This window comes from Salmo trutta, chromosome 17 (genome assembly GCF_901001165.1).
Source record: "Salmo trutta chromosome 17, fSalTru1.1, whole genome shotgun sequence".
NCBI lineage: Eukaryota > Metazoa > Chordata > Actinopteri > Salmoniformes > Salmonidae > Salmo > Salmo trutta.
The window spans coordinates 4,752,765-4,777,764 of record NC_042973.1 but is presented as its reverse complement, the minus strand read 5'-3'; the positions used below and the strand labels follow the sequence as shown (position 1 = coordinate 4,777,764).

The following is a 25,000-nucleotide window of genomic DNA, read 5'->3' as shown; positions in this document are numbered from 1 at the left end:
AGCCCTGTTGTATACCACATTCTCTGGGTTCCCGAATAGTCGCCACTTCACAAGTAATTACGTTTCTATTACGTTTCAATGATGTTTCAATGACGTTTCAATGATGTTTCAATTACGTTTCAATGATGTTTCAGTGACGTTTTAATTACGTTTCAGTTACGTTTCAATGATGTTTCAGTGACGTTTTAATTACGTTTCATTTACATTTCAATGATGTTTCAGTGACGTTTTAATTACGTTTCAATTACATTTCAATGATGTTTCAATGACGTTTCAATTACGTTTCAATTACATTTCAATGATGTTTCAATGACGTTTCAATTACGTTTCAATTACGTTTCAGTGACGTTTTAATTACGTTTCAATTACATTTCAATGATGTTTCAATGACGTTTCAATTACGTTTCAATTACGTTTCAATGATGTTTCAATGACGTTTCAATTACGTTTCAATTACGTTTCAGTGACGTTTTAATTACGTTTCAATTACATTTCAATGATGTTTCAGTGATGTTTCAATTACGTTTCAATTACGTTTCAATGATGTTTCAGTGACGTTTTAATTACGTTTCAATTACATTTCAATGATCGCATCGTCCTCTACAGCCGGCAAAAGGAACCATCATCTTTCTCTTTTCCTCCTTAATTATTTATCTCACAGCCAAAGACATGAATTACCGAGGAGAAGCTATGATTACGGCTTTCTGTGAATGAGACTGTGGTTGCAAATAGGCAAATGGTAAAAGTGTTATTTACAGAACAGACATAACAGACTTGGTCTATCTTTAACTTAATGTGTTTCTCAATACACGGCTACATTCGACTGAGGATGTTTATGACGATTATGTCAATCCAAGCAAAACAACCCTTTCAAGCGGGGCCAAATGGAAAACTGCAAAGAATGTCAACCGATACCCTAGGCTTCCGACTAGACAACGCACCGACAACTCTGGAACAACCATCCTCAGGCAAAGTGGACAACAGCAGTAACGCAAGTCTTTGGAACATGTTACAAGAAGAGCCATGTTTGACTCAGCCTTCAATTCACCACCCTGTTCTGGGTCAATCGAGTTCACCGCAGAACTTTGACACTGCCGAGATACAGAGAAAGTGAGAAAATAACACCGATTTGTTTTTTGAAAGTTTTCTCTCTGAGGCTGAGGACTCTTAATTAGAGGCCTAATATGGATGTGGTGGAGACAGGCTATTAATCCAGCAGGACCCTGGAGACCTAGGGAGAGAGGGGGGCTTAGTTGAGGATAAACCACAGAGAAGGCTTTAATACTCGGGCTATCTGAGGGAACCGGCGGGGGAATCGATAATCACCAGCCAGGTCAATGGGACAAGAGAAAGCATAAAGTGTCAATGGGTATTTAGTTCAGTGTAATAAATCACCCGAGTATACAAGAGAGAGATTGTGTGTGTGTGTGTGTGTGTGTGTGTGTGTGTGTGTGTGTGTGTGTGTGTGTGTGTGTGTGTGTGTGCGTGCATGTGTGTGTGCGTGCATGTGTGTGCGTGTGTGTGCGTGTGTGTGTGTGTGTGTGTGTGTGTGTGTGTGTGTGTGTGCATGAGACCACGCGTGCAGCACAAATACAGACACTTCTTGCCATCCTTGCTTACAAAACTTGAATGAATTAGGTAGGTCGTGTGAACAGCCAGGTCACCTGTGATACAAGTCAGTATTTGACGTCCATCCATGTCTGAGGGACGTCGGGAGCTGACGTGGAAACCGGCCACTAGGGGTAACAGTGAGCGTGTTACTATCAAGTGGGTTTAGACTTTGCTAGGCCGTTGGGGGATGGGATAAGCGTCTCATTCCGTAGGCTTGCAAGATCGAATCCAAAGTTGTTTTTGAGAGTTTTTGTTTTAAGTCTATCCCAAACCTTAACCCTAACCTTAACCATTCAGATGTAATGCCTAACCTTAAGATTTCAGAGTCAATACCTAAACTAAAACCTAAACTTAAATAATTTGTAGTCAATACCTAAACTTAAACCTAACCTTAAGATTTCAGAGTCAATAACTAAACTAAAACCTAAACTTAAATCATTTGGAGTTAATGCCTAAACTTAAACCTTAAACACTTTGAAATTGGAGGTCTTCAAAATCTCTCGAAATTTGAGGTTTGAGACAAATATATAGCGTCCACACTAGAACAAAGTCAAAGGCTCTAAATGTTACTTTCAGATTGACTTGGACATTGGTGCAGCAGGGACAAAGGATGTGAGGGTTTGACTTAAGACCTAAACCCAGCTCCAGACCTGCATACCAACCAAGGCAGGTAGTCTAGGATTAGCCATACATTCTAGTTGGCACACTAGTTTCCTAGTGTGTTAGCATGTGCCTAGCATGTGCCTAGCATTTACTAGTCTGTAGGTTCACAGTTTGCTAACAGAACCATGCTAACAAAAGTCATTAGATATGTGAGCTCGAGTGAATATGACAGGCTACAAGCTACATAAAGGCTACATGCTAAAGGCTGTGAGCTACATAAAGGCTACATGCTATAGACTACATGCTAAAGGCTGTGAGCTAAATAAGGCCTACATGCTATAGGCTACAGGCTAGGCATCCTGGTCGCTAGCTACACCTTGTTATCGGTGTCTGAAAATCTCCCTGGAGACAAACTGAGCCGAGAAAAAGACATTAACCCCTCGAGAGCTTGGAATTCCCCCTCCATCTGTTTGGGGAGAAATGGCATGCCACACACACACACACACACACACACACACACACACACACACACACACACACACACACACACACACACACACAGACACACACACACACAGACACATGAAAACACATAATGGACACACACAATGGTCACTTCACACTGCCGCACATACATGCACATGCAAACAATTTGGATTTGCATCAGGTCATAGCAACACCTCGTTGTGTCCTACTGGTGTCTCTGTCAGGTCATTGCAACACCTCGTTGTGTCCTACTGGTGTCTCTGTCAGGTCATAGCAACACCTCGTTGTTTCCTACTGTTGTCTCTGTCAGGTCATAGCAACACGTTGTGTCCTACTGGTGTCTCTGTCAGGTCATAGCAACACGTTGTGTCCTACTGGTGTCTCTGTCAGGTCATAGCAACACATTGTGTCCTACTGGTGTCTCTGTCTCTAGACCCTCTAAGCCTGTTATGTCATGTGGAGAGAAGATGCTGCTCAGTCTGTGTTAGTCTCCCTCCCTCCCTCCATGCACACACGCACGCACACACACAGAGACAGCTCCGCTGCAGACAAATGTAGAAGACAGGAAGAGGGGGCCTCCATGCACAGAGAGAGAAAGACAGACAATGACTCAGATCCGGACGAGTTGCTTCCCTCCCTTTCTCCTTCTCTCCCTCTCTCCGTTTTTCCCTCTCTCTCTCTCTCTCTCTCTCTTTCTCTCTCATCTCTCTCTCAGAAATAAATGCATTCCACCTCTGTACGTTACCATCCGAAATAATAACCATCTGCCACAATTGCACTGCGATAAATAAATGCGGGCGTCGTAAATAAATAAAATACAAAAGAAGGGGAGTTCTGCCGAGCGAGACAGCAGGGGGCAAAAAGAGAGAGAAGAAGAGAGAGACAACCACCGTCTGGTGGAGAGGAAGAAAATATATCAACAACACAATCATCCAACCCTCTGCTATTAGACAGGTAGGTGGAGAGGAGGAGGACGTTTCTACCATCCTGCATCAGACTGGTGGGGGTTTTTACGAGGAGGTGGGGGGGAGGTCTGGATGAGGAGATGGGGGGAGGGGGTAAGAGGGAGGTCTGGACGAGGAGATGGGGGGAGGGGGTAAGAGGGAGGTCTGTACGAGGAGATGGGGGAAGGGGTAAGAGGGAGGTCTGGACAGAGGAGATGGGGGGAGGGGGTAAGAGGGAGGTCTGGACAGAGGAGATGGGGGGAGGGGGTAAGAGGGAGGTCTGGACAGAGGAGATGGGGAAGGGGTAAGAGGGAGGTCTGGACGAGGAGATGGGGAGGGGGTAAGAGGGAGGTCTGGACGAGGAGATGGGGAAGGGGTAAGAGGGAGGTCTGGACGAGAAGATTGGGAAGAGGTAAGAGGGAGGTCTGAGGGAGGAGATGGGGAAGGGGTTAAAGGGAGGTCTGGACGAGGAGATTGGGAAGGGGTAAGAGGGAGGTCTGAGGGAGGAGATTGGGAAGGGGTAAGAGGGAGGTCTGGACGAGGAGATGGGGGAGGAGGTGAGAGGGAGGTCTGGACAAGGAAAGGGGGGGAGGGGGTAAGAGGGAGAACTGGACAGAGGAGATGGGGGGGTGAGAGGGAGGTCTGGACAAAGAGATGGGGGGTGATAGGGAGGACTGGATGAGGAGATGGTGGGGGGTGAGAGGGAGGTCTGGAAACCTGCTTGGGTTCGTGCCGTGGGGGAGATCTTTGTGGGCTATACTCAGCCTTGTCCCAGGGTAGAAAGTTGGTGGTCTGTTGATATCCCTCTAGTGGTGTGGGGGCTGTGCTTTGGCAAAGTGGGTGGGGTTATATCCTGCCTGGTTGGCCCTATCTGGGTGTATTGTCGGACGGGGCCACAGTGTTTCCCGACTCCTCCTTTCTCAGCCTCCAGTATCTATGCTGCAATAGTCTATGTGTCGGGGGGCTGGGGTCAGTCTGTTATATCTGGTGTAATTCTCCTGTCTTATCTGGTGTCCTGTGTGAGTTTAAGTATGTTTCCTCTAATTCTCTCTCTCTCCCTCGTCCCTCCTCCCAGAGGACATGAACCCTAGGACCATGCCTCAGGACTACCTGGCCTGATGACTCCTTGCTGTCCCCAGTCCACCTGGTCGTGCTGCTGCTCCCGTTTCAACTGTTCTGCCTGCAGTTATGGAACCCTGACCTGTTCACCGGACGTGCTACCTGTCCCAGACCTGCTGTTTTCAACTCTCTAGAGACAGCAGGAGCGGTAGAGATACTCTGAATGATCGGCTATGAAAAGCCAACTGACATTTACTACTGAGGTGCTGACCTGTTGCACCCTCGACAACCACTGTGATTATTATTATTTGACCCTGCTGGTCATTTATGAACATTTGAACATCTTGGCCATGTTCTGTTATAATCTCCACCCGGTACAGCCAGAAGAGGACTGGCCACCCCTCATAGCCTGGTTCCTCTCTAGGTTTCTTCTTAGGTTCCTGACTTTCTAGGGAGTTTTTCCTAGCCACCGTGCTTCTACATCTGCATTGCTTGCTGTTTGGGGGTTTTAGGCTGGGTTTCTTTATAGCACTTTGTGACATCGGCTGATGTAAAAAGGGCTTCAGAAATATATTTGACTGAATTAATGCTAAGTTACCGCTGTGTCTCCCTGTATTAGTGCTAAGTTACCGCTGTGTCTCCCTGTATTAGTGCTAAGTTACCGCTGTGACTTCCTGTATTAGTGCTAAGTTACCGCTGTGACTTCCTGTATTAGTGCTAAGTTACCGCTGTGACTTCCTGTATTAGTGCTAAGTTACCGCTGTGACTTCCTGTATTAGTGCTAAGTTACCGCTGTGACTTCCTGTATTAGTGCTAAGTTACCGCTGTGTCTTCCTGTATTAGTGCTAAGTTACCGCTGTGACTTCCTGTATTAGTGCTAAGTTACCGCTGTGTCTCCCTGTATTAGTGCTAAGTTACCGCTGTGACTTTCTGTATTAGTGCTAAGTTACCGCTGTGACTTCCTGTATTAGTGCTAAGTTACCGCTGTGACTTCCTGTATTAGTGCTAAGTTACCGCTGTGACTTCCTGTATTAGTGCTAAGGAAGTAAAGTAGGGGTTGGAGGGTTGGGGGGAGGAGAGTGTAGTGGGGGAGGGAGTATGGAGGTCAGGAGTCCACACAAAGCTGAGGGGTTCATGCTTTTTGATGTGAAACACAAAGAGGCACACACATGTGCTGTCAAACACACACACTCCGACAACTTACCCCAGTTTCAGGGTGAGCGGTCCAGGCTAGCTCGGTTGTGGCCCACTTGGTATCCATTAATGTTTCTGAAATCAGACGAAAAGAGAGAAACACTTTATCCAAAGAGGAACCCGACACAGACAAAGATAATAAAACCCTCAACAGTTACCAAGATAACGGGATCGTAAAAAAAAAAAAGACCAGTTCCTTCTGAAGTATTCTACCATAATGAATAGGAGCATTGATGTTCCCCCAGCAGCCCTGAACACAGCATGCTGAACCCAAACCCAGGGAGATGACGTAAGACAGTCACTACTCAGTAAACTGCTAAATTTAAATAATTAGCTGAGAAAGAAATACAAAATGTTGCATAACAACGAGCAGTTAGTGTGAAACGGCTGTGAAGGAACAAGACAATCTCCTAAGTAGGTGATCCGGCAGGTGTTGTTTATGTTTTTTTAATAGGTCTCATCTTACTCATTTGATTTAATTACAGGGCTAAGGAAAAAAACGTAAGTATCACTGAGAGACTATTATGTGATCGAGGACACACACACACACACGTTGAGGTAAGAAGTTGTAAACCTTAAGGAAAGAATATATATATATATATATATATATATATATATATATATATATATATATGCTTGTAAGTAAGCATTTCACTGTAAGGTGACTACACCTGTTGTATTCGGCGCATGTGACTAATTACATTTCATTTGATTTTGATTTTGGATAAGGGTGCCATAAACCCAGAGAAGCGCAGAAGAAAATCTGTTCACCCGGGACAGAGGTCAATATACTTCAATTTCCCTCACTTTTTAAAAAAAACGAACCAATCCCTTCTTTTCACTTTCTCTTCTTTCTCTCTCTTCTCTCTCTCTAACTCTTTCTCCCTCTACTCCTTCCTTCTTTCCATTGCCAAACAGGCTCGCTGTGAGAGAGAGAGAGATGAGGGTGAGCGAGGTGAAGGGAACACTATAAATGAACTCTTTTACTACCTGGCACTTGGGAAGCAGTATTTAGCAACTGTTATTATCCTACCACTCCGCTGTTCTACAAGACAGTAAAGACGATGGAACGGTGCGATGCCAAAAAGTTAACCAATGTTTGCATGTTGGCTCTCCCTCAAGCTTTGTCTCTGACTGTAAAATTGCAAGATGTTCCTTTTTTTTCCCACATACACCTTCCTTTTTGCGAGGTGTTGGGGGAAAAATATACGACATTATAACATTTGCAAAAAGCACACACATTTCTTTCCACAGGGCCGGGGGGATGAGACAGAGATGCAGCTTATTAAGCCCCGCCCTCTTCAACATATATATCAACGAATTGGCGAGGGCACTAGAACAGTGTGCAGTACCCGGCCTCACCTTACTAGAATCTGAAGTCAGATATCTACTGTTTGCTGATGATCTGGTGTTTCTATCCCCAACTAAGGAGGGCCTACAGCAGCACCTAGATCTTCTGCACAGATTCTGTCAGACATGGGCCCTGACAGTAAATCTCAGTAAGACAAAAAGAATGGTGTTCCAAAAAAGGTCCAGTTGCCAGGACCACAAATACAAATTCCATCTAGACACCGTTAACCTAGAGCAAACAAAAAACAATACATACCTCGGCCTAAACATCAGCGCCACAGGTAACTTCCACAAAGCTGTGAATGATCTGAGAGACAAGGCAAGAAGGACCTTCTATGCCATCAAAAGGAACATTAAATCCGACATACCAATTAAGATCTGGCTGAAAATACTTGAATCAGATATTGAACCCATTGCCCTTTATGGTTGTGGGGTCTGGGGTCCGCTCACCAACCAAGAATTCACAAAATGGGACAAACACCAAATTGAGACTCTGCATGCCGAAGTCTGCAAAAATGTGCTCCGTGTACAACGTAAAACACCAAATAATGCATGCAGAGCTGAATCAGGCTGATACAGGCTAATTATCAAAATCCAGAAAAGAGCCGTTAAATTCTAAAACCACATAAAAGGAAGCGATTCCCAAACCTTCCATAACAAACCCATCAACCTACAGAGAAATAAACCTGGAGAAGAGCCCCCAAAGCAAGCTGGTCCTGGGGCTCTGTTCACAAACACAAACAGATCCCACAGAGCCCCAGGACAGCAACACAATTAGACCCAACCAAATCATGAGAAAACGAAAAGATAATTACTTGACACTTTGGAAAGAATTTACAAAAAAACAGAGTAAACTAGAGTGCTATTTGGCCCTAAACAGAGAGTACACAGTGGCATAATACCTGACCACTGTGACTGACACAAACTTAAAGAAAGCTTTGACTATGTACAGACTCAGTGAGCATAGCCTTGCTATTGAGAAAGGTCGCCGAAGGCAGACCTGTCTCTCAAGAGAAGACAGGCTATGTGCACACTGCCCACAAAATGAGGTGGAAACTGAGCTGCACTTCCTAACCTCCTGCCAAATGTATGACCATATTAGAGACACATAATTCCCTCAGATTACACTAACCCACAAAGAATTTGAAAACAAATCCAAGTTTGATAAATTCCCATATCTTATGGGTGAAATACTACAGTGTGCAATCACAGCAGAAATAATTGTGACCTGTTGCCTCAAGAAAAGGGCAACCAGTGAAGAACAAACACCATTGTAAATAAAATCTATATTTATGTTTATTTATTATCACTTTTGTACTTTAACTATTTGCACATCGTTACAACACTGTATATAGACATCATGTGACATTTTGAAATGTCTATATTATTTTGGAACTTTTGTGAGTATAATGTTTACTGTACATTTTTGATTGTTTATTTCACTTTTGTTTATTATCTATTTCACTTGCTTGCTATTCACTTGCTATTTACACTTGCAATGTAAATATATGTTTCCCATGCCATTAAAGCACTTAAATGTAAATTTAATTGAATTGACGTTATGTTTCTTATCCTATCTATCTCTCTCTCTCTCTCTCTCTCTCTCTCTCTCTCTCTCTCTCTCTCTCTCTCTCGCTCTATCTCTCTTGACAGGAAATTTGACATGAAAAAGAAATGACCTACAGAAAGTAACATTTTTCCGACTGTCGAAACACTAAAGCTGCCAAACACAGATATTCTCTCATCGTACCAAAGACCTCTCTATGGGAGTAGCGTCTGCCAAAATGTTCCATTAATGTCACCCTGTAGGTTTGAGTGACAATGACTGAGAGATAGTGTCAGCGTGTACATGTTATGATGCCATGATGTTGTGATGTCAGTATGTCATGATGTCATCAAATCAAATTTCATTGGTCACGTACACACGGTTGGCAGATGTTAATGCGAGTGTAGCGAAATGCTTGTGCTTCTAGTTCCGACCGTGCAGTAACGTCTAACAAGTAATTTAACAATTTCACAACAACTACCTAATACACACAAGTGTAAATGAATGAATAAGAATATGTACATATAAATATATGGATGAGCGATGGCCGAACGGCATAGGCAAGGTGCAGTAGATGGTATAGAGTACAGTATATGCATATGAGATGAGTAATGTAGGGTATGTAAACATTATATAAAGTGGCATTGTTTAAAGTGACTAGTGATACATTTATTACATCCAATTTTTTATTATTAAAGTGGCAAGAGATTTGAGTCAGTATGTTGGCAGCAGCCACTCAATGTTAGTGATGGCTGTTTAACAGTCTGATGGCCTTGAGATAGAAGCTGTTTTTCAGTCTCTCGGTCCCAGCTTTGATGCACCTGTACTGACCTCGCCTTCTGGATGATAGCGGGTAGTTTGTCCCCTGTGATGCGTTGTGCAGACCTCACTACCCTCTGGAGAGCCTTACGGTTGTGGGCGGAGCAGTTGCCGTACCAGGCGGTGATACAGCCCGACAGGATGCTCTCGATTGTGCATCTGTAAAAGTTTGTGAGGGTTTTAGGTGACAAGCCAAATTTCTTCAGCCTCCTGAGGTTGAAGAGGCGCTGTTGCGTCTTCTTCACCACTCTGTCTGTGTGGGTGGACCATTTCTGTTTGTCTGTGATGTGTACGCCAAGGAACTTAAAACTTTCCCCCCTCTCCACTGCTGTCCCTTCGATGTGGATAGGGGGGTGCTCCCTCTGCTGTTTCCTGAAGTCCACAATCATCTCCTTTATTTTGTTGACGTTGAGTGTGAGGTTATTTTCCAGACACCACATTCTGAGGGCCCTCACTTCCTCCCTGTTGGCCGTCTCGTCGTTGTTGGTAATCAAGTCTACCACTGTAGTGTCGTCTGCAAACTTGATGATTGAGTTGCGTGGCCACGCAGTCATGGGTGAACAGGGAGTACAGGAGAGGGCTGAGAACATACCCTTGTGGGGCCCCAATGTTGAGGATCAGCGGGGTGGAGATGTTGTTACCTACCCTCACCACCTGGGGGCAGCCCGTCAGAAAGTCCAGGACCCAGTTGCACTGGGTGGGGTCGAGACCCAGGGTCTCGAACTTAATGACGAGTTTGGAGGGCACTATGGTGTTAAATGCTGAGCTGTAATCGATGAGCAACATTCTTACATATGTATTCCTTTTGCCCAGATGGGTTAGGGCAGTGTGCAGTGTGATTGCAATTGCGTCGTCTGTGGACCTATTGGGGCAGTAAGCAAATTGGAGTGGGTCTAGGGTATCAGATAGGGTGAAGGTGACTAGTCTCTCAAAGCACTTCATGATGACGGAAGTGAGTGCTACGGGGTGATAGTCGTTTATCTCAGTTACCTTAGCTTTCTTGGGAACAGGAACACTGGTGGCCATCTTGAAGCATGTGGGAACAGCAGACTGGGATAGGGATTGATTGAATATGTCCATAAATACACCAGCCAGCTGGTCTGAGCATAATCTGAGGATGCCGTCTTGGCCGGCAGCCTTGCAAGGGTTAACACGTTTAAATGTTTTACTCATGTTGGCCGAAGTGAATGAGAGCCCATCATGCTGTCAGTGTGTCATGATGTTATGATGTCAGCATGTCATGATGTCATGATGTCAGTATGTCAGTATGTCAGTATGTCAGTATGTCATGATGTCAGTATATCATGATGTCATAATGTCATGATATCATGATGTCAGTATGTCATGATGTCAGTATGTCAGTATGTCATGATGTCATGATGTCAGTATGTCATGATTTCATGATGTCAGTATGTCATGATGTCAGTATGTCATGATTGCATGATGTCAGTATGTCATGATGTCAGTATGTCATGATTTCATGATGTCAGTATGTCATGATGTCATGATGTCAGTATGTCATGATGTCATGATGTCAGTATGTCATGATGTCATGATGTCAGTATGTCATGATGTCAGTATGTCATGATTTCATGATGTCGGTATGTCATGATGTCAGTATGTCATGATGTCAGTATGTCATGATTTCATGATGTCAGTATGTCATGATGTCAGTATGTCATGATTTCATGATGTCAGTATGTCATGATGTCAGTATGTCATGATTTCATGATGTCAGTATGTCATGATGTCATGATGTCAGTATGTCATGATGTCATGATGTCAGTATGTCAGTATGTCAGTATGTCATGATTTCATGTCAGTATGTCATGATGTCATGATGTCAGTATGTCAGTATGTCATGATGTCATGATGTCCGTATGTCAGTTGATCCATTTAGCGAGAACTTCCTCTTGTGACTCGTAACATTACACTGTGTTATTTTCAGACCATTTAAAAGCCGGCCAACACACAGTGAGATGATGAGGTACTTAACGGCCCGGTTTCACTGTAGTACCTAGTCTATTAAAACAGGTAATGTACAGCAAATACTGTCTCATTACTGCTGACCTCACCTATATAACGACAGTGTGTGGTAGGCACACACACAGACAGTGAAGGCAGTGAAGGCACACAGTGAGTCTGTCCATCCTCACTATGGAAATGCAATACAATCACTATGAGCACTATCTACTTCCATACAAAATGAAAGACAAGACAACCAACGTTGGTTTTTTTTCTGGGCCATGGCATAAAAAGGATTTGCACAGAGAGCAAACACCACTAATGTGAGAGAGAGAGAGAAAGAGAGAGAGAGGTCTATTCACATAGAGCAAACACCACTAACGTGAGAGAGAGAGAGAGAGAGAGAGGTGTATTCACATAGAGCAAACACCACTAACACGAGAGAGAGAGAGAGAGAGCGACAGAGAGAGGAAGGCATATTCAAAAACAAAACAAAACAGCAAAGCCTTCCAAAACCACGCTGGCAAGCTCTGCAATGGCCCTGACTAAACAACCAGACGGAATAGTTCTGAAAAAAAAAAAAAAAACCTACACAGGTCAAAATGTCTGTTTTACTATGGGACACCACAATCTCAGAGGGGAAAGCTTGAGGATGCCACAACAGAGGGTAAAATATCTATAGAGTAACACTATTAAAGATGGTGTCATTAAGCAGAGTAGTACATCAACTGGGGCAGTTGTCTTTGGGACAGCGGACAAACTTACACGCACATTTATTGCAGTAAAAACCTCATATTGGGAGGTGGCAATCCGAATAGTCCATCGAAGAGCCTCATTAGAGAGCCCCACCACAGAGCCCATCAGAGAGCCCACCACAGAGCCCATCACAGAGCCCATCACAGAGCCCACCACAGAGCCCACCACAGAGCCAATCACAGAGCCCATCGAAGAGCCTATCAGAGAGCCCATCAGAGAGCCCATCAGAGAGCTCATCAGAGAGCTCATCAGAGAGCTCATCAGAGAGCCCATCAGAGAGCCCATCAGAGAGCTCATCAGAGAGCTCATCAGAGAGCCCATCGAAGAGCCCATCAGAGAGCTCATCAGAGAGCTCATCAGAGAGCCCATCAGAGAGCTCATCAGAGAGCTCATCAGAGAGCTCATCAGAGAGCCCATCAGAGAGCTCATCAGAGAGCTCATCAGAGAGCTCATCAGAGAGCCCATCAGAGAGCCCATCAGAGAGCTCATCAGAGAGCTCATCAGAGAGCCCATCGAAGAGCCCATCAGAGAGCTCATCAGAGAGCTCATCAGAGAGCCCATCAGAGAGCCCATCAGAGAGCTCATCAGAGAGCCCATCGAAGAGCCCATCAGAGAGCTCATCAGAGAGCCCATCGGCACTCACAGATGGATCATTGCTTTTATGGAATTAATCCAGCTATCCATCCTTGTCTTTATTTCTCTTTCTCTCCATTTCCATCTCTTGAATGAGTGACTAGAATGATGGATGCAACACGAAGTCTGGTCAGAGATACATTTTTTTCCAACCACCTGTACTGTTCTGGTCAAGATGGGCTGAAGATCCAACCACCTGTATTGTTCTGGTCAAAAAGTGTTATTTAGGATGTAGTTCAGCTCTGGATCAGCACTGAGAGGTGGGGAAGAGGACACATCAGTACTCACTGACCCCTGGTTCATACACAGAGGATATAAACACGACTCACTGACCCCTGGTTCATACAGAGGATATAAACACGACTCACTGATCCCTGGTTCATACACAGAGGATATAAACACGACTCACTGACCCCTGGTTCATACACAGAGGATATAAACACGACTCACTGATCCCTGGTTCATACACAGAGGATATAAACACGACTCACTGACCCCTGGTTCATACACAGAGGATATAAACACGACTCACTGACCCCTGGTTCATACACAGAGGATATAAACACGACTCACTGATCCCTGGTTCATACAGAGGATATAAACACGACTCACTGATCCCTGGTTCATACACAGAGGATATAAACACGACTCACTGACCCCTGGTTCATACACAGAGGATATAAACACGGCTCACTGACCCCTGGTTCATACACAGAGGATATAAACACGACTCACTGACCACTGGTTCATACACAGAGGATATAAACACGACTCACTGACCCCTGGTTCATACACAGAGGATATAAACACGACTCACTGACCCCTGGTTCATACACAGAGGATATAAACACGACTCACTGACCACTGGTTCATACACAGAGGATATAAGCACGACTCACTGACCCCTGGTTCATACACAGAGGATATAAACACGACTCACTGATCCCTGGTTCATACACAGAGGATATAAACACGACTCACTGACCCCTGGTTCATACACAGAGGATATAAACACGACTCACTGACCCCTGGTTCATACACAGAGGATATAAACACGACTCACTGACCCCTGGTTCATACACAGAGGATATAAACACGACTCACTGACCCCTGGTTCATACACAGAGGATATAAACACGACTCACTGACCCCTGGTTCATACACAGAGGATATAAACACGACTCACTGATCCCTGGTTCATACACAGAGGATATAAACACGACTCACTGATCCCTGGTTCATACACAGAGGATATAAACACGACTCACTGATCCCTGGTTCATACACAGAGGATATAAACACGGTGAAACATGAAGGATAAAGGTAAGAGAACTCACGCAGGCACACATATAAACAAGGACACACACAGTCCCGCTGGCAAGCAGGTACACATATACACACACATATACACACACACACACACACACACAGCGTCCAGGGTTACAAACCTCTTAACATGGTGATGTGTTTAAACAACCAGGCTTCTTGTACAAAGAACAAAGGGAAAGAAGGAATGGAGGGGAGAGGCAAAACCACCATTATTGACCCAGAAGAATGTGTTCTGGTTTCACAGGCCTAACTCCAGACTAGAAGGAGCAGACAGGTGATGGATTATCTAGCAGTGTCTTGCTAGTACCTACAACAATTTTTAGTTTTTTTGTTTTTTCGCAAGTAGCCTCTTTTCATGGTTGACCCCCCTCAGGACACAAATACATACCGAACGAACTGTAAAAGACACAACTCAAGCAAACAGTATATTTCCATGTCCGATTGTGTTTCAACGGGACAGTTAAAGGAAGATTTTTTTAATAATTTGGTAGGGAATATCAGGGGGATAGTTGTTGGTGTTCATCCTGAATGTTGTGTTAGTTAGCTCAATTTCACTAGCGCTAATTAGCATACTGTGGTATTAGCCTGTCTGCAAAACTCTAATGACAAGGATTTTAGTTTTCAGCAAAAAAAGCACTGAAGACACTAAATCAAATAAAACAAAGTGTTATTTGTCACATGCGTCGAATACAACAGAACAGGTCTACTTTAACGTGAAATGGTTATGCTTACTTATGAGCGCTTTTCCGAACAATACAGCGTTAAAAAGTAAGAACATTTTGTGAATAAAATTAAAAACAAAATAGTAACAAAATAACAATAACGAGGCTATATACAAGGACTACCGATGCAGGGTTACAGGGTTAGTTTTAAGGTAAATGTGGTTCTCGTCTCGTGTCCGTGTTGTTTTGCCAGTTAATTATCATGTTCATCTCATCCCGAGCGCCTTTGTTGTGTCATTCCAGAGAAACGCATCAGCTATCCCACGCTGGTGCCAAATACTGGAGCTCTGTTTAGTAACAACACAGAGAAATGTGTCAACACCGTCGAGAAAACCCCCAACGTTAAACGTATTAGCCATATATTAGCCTGATTACTTTTGTTGGAAAGGGAAAGGCAGACTTAGAAAGGAAAAGAGAGAGAGAGAGAGAAATAGAGAGGGGAGAGAGAGAGAGAACTCCTATTAAAATTCAAATGGGGCAGGCAGCCTCTCTTCCTTTGTAACGCGGTAGAGTGCCATGATAAGGAGAGGACCCTCGTTTTGTGCCGGGCCCCACTGCTTCAATAATTGGTTGATGGGTTTTGATGTAGGTGGCTGTGGTGGTCCCCCTGTTCCCCTCTGTGGAATTCCCTCAAAATACCCCCCCCAAAAAAAATCACACCTCCCCCTAGCCCCCCATACTCTCACCCTTGCCACTCGCTTTCACTCACGCCACAATGGCTGTTGCAGAGTGCAGGCCTCTGTGTACTAACAGGGTCCTACTGTCAATGCAGGGGAAATGAACTCCCTCACTGCGTGGCCACAACAATGAACACAGTCTTCAGGGGCCACACTGTTTGTTAGCGCCCCCCCTCCATTTACTTGACTCCTAGACTGAATAGTGTTTCCTCTGACTGTCTGTCTCATCTCTTGGCCTTTTTTTCAGCAGCGTTTATTAAATGGTGACAGTGTCGTGACTCTAAAATACGATGTGATTGGTAGACGCTAAACGCGGCTGCTAGAATCTTGACTTGAACCAAAAACTTTGATCATATTACTCCAGTGCTAGCCTCTCTACTCTGGCTTCCTGTTAAGGCAAGGGCTGATTTCAAGGTTTTACTGCTAGGTTTTACTGCTAACCTATTACATGGGCTTGCTCCTACCTATCTTTCCGATTTGGTCCTGCCGTACATACCTACATGTACGCTATGGTCACAAGACGCAGGCCTCCTTACTGTCCCTAGAATTTCTAAGCAAACAGCTGGAGGCAGGGCTTTCTCCTATAGAGCTCCATTTTTATGGAATGGTCTGCCTACCCATGTGAGTGACCTTTAAGTCTTTATTGAAGACTCATCTCTTCAGTAGGTCCTATGATTGAGTGTAGTTTGGCCCAGGGGTGTGAAGGTGAACGGAAAGCCACTGGTTCCCCTCTCTCCACTGGGATTCTCTGCCTCTAACCCTATTACAGGGGCTGAGTCACTGGTTTACTGGTGTTCTTCCATGCCGTCCCTAGGAGGGGTGCGTCACTTGAGTGGGTTGAGTCACTGACGTGGTCTTCCTGTCTGGGTTGGCGCCCCCTCGGGTTTATGCCATGGGGGAGATCTTTGTGGGCTATACTCGGCCTTGTCTCAGGATGGTAAATTGGTGGTTGAAGATATCCCTCTCGTGGTGTGGGGGCTGTGCTTTGGCAAAGTGGGTGGGGTTATATCCTGCCTGTTTGGCCCTGTCCGGGGGTATCACCGGAAGTGGCCACAGTGTCTCCCGACCCCTCCTGTCTCAGCCTCCAGTATTTATGCTGCAGTAGTTTATGTGTCGGGGGGCTAGGGTCAGTCTGTTATATTTGGAGTATTTCTCCTGTTTTATCCGGTGTCCTGTGTGAATTTAAGTATGCTCTCTCTAATTGTCTCTCTTTCTCTCTTTTCCTCTCTTTCTTTCTCTCTTTATCTCTCTCGGAGGACCTGACCCCTAGGACCTTGCCTAAGGACTACCTGGCCTGATGACTCCTTGCTGTCCCCAGTCCACCTGGCCGTTCTGCTGCTCCAGTTTCAACTGTTCTGCCTGAGGCTATGGAACCCTGACCTGTTCACCGGACGTGCTACCTGTCCCAGACCTGCTGTTTTCAACTCTCTAGAGACAGCAGGAGCGGTAGAGATACTCTGAATGATCGGCTATGAAAAGCCAACTGACATTTACTACTGAGGTGCTGACCTGTTGCACCCTCGACAACTACTGTGATTATTATTATTTGACCCTGCTGGTCATCTATGAACATTTGAACATCTTGGCCATCTGTTATAATCTCCACCCGGCACAGCCAGAAGAGGACTGGCCACCCCTCACAGCCTGGTTCCTCTCTAGGTTTCTTCCTAGTTTCTGGCCTTTCCAGGGAGTTTTTCCTAGCTTCTACACATGCATTGCTTGCTGTATGGGGTTTTAGGCTGGGTTTCTGTACTTTGTGACATCAGCTGATGTAATAAGGGCTTTTTTTTTTAAATGATTGTTTGATTGATTTGATTTCGACGGCAGCCTAGACAGGGGTCGAGACAGTAAAGTAAAGTAGACGACAGGGGATGGAGGCGTTTTAGATTTTGTTTGTCAAAGAAAGTGTGGGTAATAAGTGGGGGTCTGAATTAGACATCCGGGAGAGGCTTATGGGTCACAGGGAGAGGATTATGGTCCACAGGGAGAGAAGCAGGGGTCACAGGGAGAGGATTATGGGCCACAGGGGGAGGATTATGGGCCACAGGGAGAGGATAATGGGTCACTGGGAGAGGATTATGGGCCACAGGGGGAGGATTATGGGCCACAGGGAGAGAAGCAAGGGCCACAGGGAGAGGATTATGGTCCACAGGGAGAGGATTATGGGCCACAGGGAGAGGATTATGGGCCACAGGGAGAGGATTATGGGCCACAGGGAGAGGATTATGGGTCACAGCGAGAGGATTATGGGCCACAGGGAGAGGATTATGGGTCACAGCGAGAGGATTATGGGCCACAGGGAGAGAAGCAGGGGCCACAGGGAGAGGATTATGGGCCACAGGGAGAGGATTATGGGCCACAGGGAGAGGATTATGGGCCACAGGGAGAGAAGCAGGGGCCACAGGGAGTCAAAATGAAGACAGTCTTTGTTCACGTTGGTAGAGAACAGTCTTTGATCGTGTGTGTGTGTGTGTGTGTGTGTGTGTGTGTGTGTGTGTGTGTGTGTGTGTGTGTGTGTGTGTGTGTGTGTGTGTGTGTGTGTGTGTGTGCGGCCAGGCGTGCTTTCAGGAGCTCATGAAGTCTGTCCTAGTTCCTGTATTGCCAGAGGAATGAGTGTCTTTTGTCTTTTCTGCCTCATTCTCTCTCTCCCTCTCTCAGTCCCCCTCTTCTTTCTCTACGGCTTGTAATCACAGAGCAGAGAGGATCTGACTCACAGGTAGCCCCCAGGGTGACTGGCTTCAAACCAGGTGTGCCTGTCCTGTGTGTGTGTGTGTGTGTGTGTTGCGTGATGTGTGTTTAACCTTGTGTATCCCTGTGTCTCTGTACAAGCCAGTGTTTGTGCGTGGGTGCCTGCGTGAGTTACTGCATGTTTCCGTGTAGGAGTGTGTGTGTGTATGTCCTGGTGTGTCATCTGTCAGTCTGCCTGTCGGTCTGCCTGTCGATGTGCCTGTCAGTGTGCCTGTCAGTGTGCCTGTCAGTGTGCCTGTCAGTTTGCCTGTCAGTGTGCCTGTCAGTGTGCCTGTCAGTGTGCCTGTCAGTGTGCCTGTCAGTCTGCCTGTCAGTCTGCCTGTCAGTTTGCCTGTCAGTTTGCCTGTCAGTGTGCCTGTCATTCTGCCTGTCAGTCTGCCTGTCAGTCTGCCTGTCAGTGTGCCTGTCCGTCTGCCTGTCAGTATGCCTGTCAGTATGCCTGTCAGTCTGCCTGTCAGTCTGCCTGTCAGTATGCCTGTCAGTCTGCCTGTCAGTGTGCTTGAGGAGAGGAAGGGGATAACCCCTTTAACAGACCGTCTAACCCCTCAACATACCAACTAACCCTTCAACATACCAACTAACCCCTCAATGAACCGTTGTTTAACACTAATGGACTACTCTCTATTGGACTACACTCTATTGGACTACACTCTATTGGACTACACTCTATTGGACTACACTCTATTGGACTACACTCTAATGGACTACTCTCTAATGGACTACTCTCTATTGGACTACTCTCTAATGGACTACTCTCTATTGGACTACACTCTAATGGACTACACTATAATGAACTACACTCTAATGGACTACATTATAATGGACTACTCTCTATTGGACTACTCTCTAATGGACTATACTGTAATGGACTACACTCTATTGGACTATACTGTAATAGACTACACTCTAATGGACTATACTGTAATGGACTACTCTCTAATGCACTCTGTATTGGACTACACTATAATGGACTACACTATAATGGACATCATTTAACATCTCTACTACCGTAACCTCTGTGTGTTGTGATTGGTTCATACTTCTCCGTAACCTCTGTGTGTTGTGATTGGTTCATACTTCTCCGTAACCTCTGTGTGTTGTGATTGGTTCATACTTCTCCGTAACCTCTGTGTGTTGTGATTGGTTCATACTTCTCCGTAACCTCTGTGTGTTGTGATTGGTTCATACTTCTCTTGTAACCTCTGTGTGTTGTGATTGGTTCATACTTCTCCGTAACCTCTGTGTGTTGTGATTGGTTCATAGTTCTCCATAACCTCTGTGTGTTGTGATTGGTTCATACTTCTCCGTAACCTATATGTGTTGTGATTGGTTCATACTTCTCCATAACCGCAACAGACACTCACACCCTCATACTCTGGTACACGTTACAATTTCCTTAGAAAAAGTCATCTATGAAACACACACAAACTATAGACTCCATAATATCAAACAGGCCAGTACCTAGCTTTCAATCCAGTCTACATACGATTTACAGTATACAGGTTCCCTGTGCCCAGAACAACTTTTCTCTCTTTAAATGAGATTCCAAAAATGGGAATAAGGTGGCAGAGTAATTTATTGGATAAGACAAGGGACGTAGTGATACACTTTGATTTGTTTCTTTATCTGGCCCAAATGGCCTCTGATGAATCCTCAGTGGATCTAGTTAATGAGCAAAGCCGCTTGCAGTTAACAAGCCCTGATAAGAGCCATATGGGGAAGTATGGACAGCAATATATATGAGGCCTCAAAGCCCGGGGCAGGTTCTCTCTCTCTCTCTGCGTGTGTGTGCGTCCGTGCATTTCATTTAATAATACTGTTTACAAGTCTCCCAGATGGGAAAATGTAAGAGGCTTTTCACATTGACGTGCGTTAAGGAGACTCCTCAAGAAATTCTCGAGAGACATTATCGTAATGTAAACTTTCTAGTTTCTCACACGCACGACATGCCCGACAGTTTCCCCCCTCCACGAAGTGCAATATAAACATCATTATTTTGTTCTGTCCAACACTCCTACAGTATAAATCATAATAGCAAAAAGCATTGTTTTTGGAAACATCTAAAATGTATTTTTTTTAAAAGCATTTTCTTTATATTAGAGACTTGGTTTATTACATAGTTTTAATCAGAAATTGGAGTGAAAGCCAGTTACACTGAAATTGACGCAGTAGCTTTAATAAGGGAATATCAGAACAGTGCAGGACATTTTTCAGCAACAAACGAGTGATAAAATTAACATCTGTAGTCCAAAAAGCTATCTAGCTCTTATTTAGCCAACGTTAGCTGACTTCAAATCTAGCTCTTATTTAGCTAACGTTGGCTAACTTCAAATCTAGCTCTTATTTAGCTAACGTTGGCTAACTTCAAATCTAGCTCTTATTTAGCTAACGTTGGCTAACTTCAAATCTAGCTCTTATTTAGCTAACGTTGGCTAACTTCAAATTTAGCTCTTATTTAGCTAACGTTGGCTAACTTCAAATCTAGCTCTTATTTAGCTAACGTTGGCTAACTTCAAATCTAGCTCTTATTTAGCTAACGTTGGCTGCCGTTAAAATTCAGCTAACTAGCTACTTAACTTAGTATCAGAGACGGAAGAGGAAGCGAGACACTCCACTCCACTTTGGATGTTTGTCTTGCAGCTAAACGTCAACCGAACCTCTCTCTCTCTCTCTCTCTCTCTCGCCTCGTGACATTCGTATTGCTAATGTTAATTGAAAAGTTTAAATTCCGTCCCGATACCTCTACTTTTACTGTCTTCAATGGGAATCATTTCTCTAAAGGGATTTACACAGTCTACTCAAACGGAGCCGACGGAGTTCCGCTCGTGACGCGTTCCAAAAATTTAGCCGCACAAATGTACATAGAACTACGTAGAGAGCGACGCAAACGGACCTCCGTCGGCTTCGCTTGAGTAGACTGTGTAGATCCCTAAAGAGACAGAAAGGAGAAAGAAGGAGGGAACAAAGAGATAGAGAAAGGAGGGAACAAAGAGAGAGGGAAAGGAGAAAGAAGGAGGGAACAAAGAGAGAGGGAAAGGAGGGAACAAAGAGAGAGGGAAAGGAGAAAGAAGGAGGGAACAAAGAGAGAGGGAAAGGAGAAAGAAGGAGGGAACAAAGAGAGAGGGAAAGGAGAAAGGGAGTGAGGGAAAGAAGAAGATGGGAGAGGAAAATACAAAATACAGGGAGGGGAGAAAAAGAGAGCGAGAGAGAGAGAAACATATGTTTAATTTAAATTGAAAATGTAATTGAAAGATAGAGGAGGGAGGGAGGGAGAGAGAGAGCGAGAGAGAGAGAGAGAATGATTTACCGTCAAACCATGCCATGTAAATGTGTGCCTGACCATCCCAGATGAACTCCCGTATTCTTCTGTCTCTTGGTGCTTTTCCATTCCAGACTTACCCCCTCAGCAGAGTGTTTGCCCCTGTGTTATGTTAATGTCAGCTCTAGTGTGGCGAGCAGAATCAACAACCTCTGCATCATTCAAGCCTGTTGCTTGGTGAGAAGGTGTTAGCCATTGTCATGTAAATGAAAAGCTGAAAAGTATCCAGAGCCATGCCTTGGCTGCCGGAGGTTAGTATCCTGTATAAGTCCTTGCGAGAAAAAAAAAACTAGTTTATCAACATTTATCCGACTCTAACTTCTATCTTTTAGCAGAAGAACTCAGGAGAAGATCATGAGCTCACTACCTCTCTCACATTCCACACTATCGAATGCTTTCAATTAAATTCAAGGGGCTTTATTGGCATGGGAAACATATGTTAACATTGCCAAAGCAAGTGAAGTAGATAATATACAGAAGTGAAATAAACAATCAAAATGAACAGTAAACATTACACTCACAGAAATTCCAAAAGAATAAAGACATTACAAATGTCATAGTATCTATATATACAGTGTTGTAACGATGTGCAAATGGTTAAAGTACAAAAGGGAAAATAAATGAACATAAATATGGGTTGTATTTACGATGGTGTTTGTTCTTCACTGGTTGCCCTTTTCTTGTGGCAACAGGTCACAATTATTGCTGCTGTGATGGCACACTGTGGTATTTCACCCAGTAGATATGGGAGTTTATCAAAATTGGGTTTGTTTTCAAATTTTTTATGGGTCTGTGTAATCTGAGGGAAATATGTGTCTCTAATATGGTCATACATTTGACAGGAGGTTAGGAAGTGCATCTCAGTTTCCACCTCATTTTGTGGGCAGTGTTGCACATAGCCTGTCTTCTCTTGAGAGCCAGGTCTACCTAGGGCGGCCTTTCTCAATAGCAAGGCTATGCTCACTGAGTCTGTACATAGTCAAAGCTTTCCTTAAGTTTGGGTCAGTCACAGTGGTCAGGTATTCTGCCACTGTGTACTCTCTGTTTAGGGCCAAATAGCATTCTAGTTTGCGCAGTTTTTTTGTAAATTCTTTCCAATGTGTCAAGTAACTATCATTTTGATTTCTCATGATTTGGTTGGGTCTAATTGTGTTGCTGTCCTGGGGTCTGTTTGTGTTTGTGAACAGAGCCCCAGGACCAGCTTGCTTAGGGGGCTCTTCTCCAGGTTCATCTCTTTGTAGGTGATGGCTTTGTTATGGAAGGTTTGGGAATCGCTTCCCAAATTCTTGGATGGTGAGCGGACCCCAGGCCTCACAACCATATAGGGCAATGGGTTCTTTAACTGATTAAAGTATTTCTAGCCAGATCGTAATTGGTATTTCAAATGTTATGTTCTTTTTGATGGCATTGAATTCCCTTCTTGTCTTGTCTCTCACATCGTTCACAGCTTTGTGGAAGTTACCTGTGGCGCTGATGTTTAGGCTGAGGTATGTATTGTTTTTTGTTTGCTCTAGGGCAACGGTGTCTAGATGGATTTTGTATTTGTGGTCCTGGCGACTGGACCTTTTTTGGAACACCATTATTTTGGTCTTACTGAGATTTACTGTCAGGGCCCATGTCTGACAGAATCTGTGCAGAAGATCTAGGTGCTGCTGTAGGCCCTCCTTGGTTGGGGACAGAAGCACCAGATCATCAGCAAACAGTAGACATTTGACTTCAGATTATAGTAGGCTGAGGCCGAGTGCTGCAGACTCTTCTAGTGCCCTCACCAATTCGTTGATATATATGTTCAAGAGGGTGGTGCTTAAGCTGCATCCCTGTCTCACCCCAGAGCCCTGTGGGAAGAAATGTGTGTGTTTTTTGCCTATTTTAACTGAACACTTGTTGTTTGTGTACATGGATTTAATAATGTTGTATATTTTCCCCCCCAACACCACTTTCCACCCATTTGTATAGCAGACCTTCATGCCAAATTGAGTCAAATGCTTTTTTGAAATCATCAAAGCATGAGAAGACTGCCTTTGTTTTGGTTTGTTTGTTTATCAATTAAAGTGTACAGGGTGAATACATGATCTGTCGTATGATAATTTGGTAAAAAAAAAAAAAAAAGACCAATTTGACATTTGCATTGGTTTTCACTGAGGAAATGTGTGAGTCTGCTGTTAATGATAATGCAGAGGATTTTCCAAAGGTTGCTCTTGACGCATATCCAACGGTCGTTATTGGGGTCAAATTTTGTGGATTGGGGTGATCAGTCTTTGTTTCCAAATATTGGGGAAGATGCCAGAGATAAGGATGTTGTTAAAGAGTTTAAGTAGACCCAATTGGAATTTGTTGTCTGTATATTTTATCATTTGATTGAGGATACCATCAACACCACAGGCCTTTTTGGATTGGAGGGTTTTTATTTTATCCTGTAGTTCATTCAAGGTAATTGGAGAATTCTCTCTCTCTCTCTGTCTCTCTCTGTCTCTCTCTCTCATATATATATATGGCAGACACTTAAGAACACACACAAATACATGCCAGTGAAACACATATGCGCCACACACACACACACACACACACACACACACACACACACACAAACACACACACAGATACAGGCTTGTCCACACAATGAGAAATCCTGCTCGCCCTCTGTGTAGCTTAACCCAGAAAGGGTATATCGTCTCTACAGGAGACCCAGCTTAACTGTTCTGTATGAAAAGCTATTGTGTCTTTCTTCTTAACTGCTGTTCATGCCTTTGATATGGGCCAACATATTGTATCATCTTACAGTATTTACAGCTCATTTGTACAATACCGTGTAATGATGTCGTTCAATCTTTATCTCGGACATTTCTTGGACGTTTCTCTGAACAGCTGTTTGTCTGCAGTGGGTAGCCATGATCCCGGTGGCTTTCAATGACTTTATAATGGTCCAAAATATACCATGAAGAGATCAAAACCCTTGTGGTTTTACATGTTTTTTTTTTGTTTTTTTTTCCCCAACCAGCTGGTCGTCTCCCTCTTGAGTAACATAAACAAAACAAGAAAACAGCAGAATGCACAGTGCTTTTCAGCGGGAAGCGGAAACATATGAGCGGCTATTCAACTATCTGATGTCGCTAATTTCCCAATCAATGATCAGCTGTTAGCACAGCTCATTTCCCGAGGTATGTCCTTGTTTACCTGAGAAAGAAAAAACTCCCAATAGTTTTGAGATATACCACGGTGTAATAGACTATTATCTGGCC

The 25,000-nt window shown here is 44.2% G+C and overlaps 1 protein-coding gene across 10 annotated transcripts in view; it reads right to left on the bottom strand.

Moving 5' to 3' along the window:
* Positions 1-25,000, bottom strand: part of ephb3b (eph receptor B3b) — a 98,948-nt gene that overhangs the window by 49,201 nt on the left and 24,747 nt on the right. For all 10 annotated transcript variants that reach the window (XM_029695443.1, XM_029695444.1, XM_029695445.1 and 7 more), the window contains exon 2: positions 5,908-5,972. In XM_029695443.1, coding sequence (XP_029551303.1) covers positions 5,908-5,972 — 65 coding nt within the window. The remainder of the gene's footprint in view (positions 1-5,907; positions 5,973-25,000) is intronic.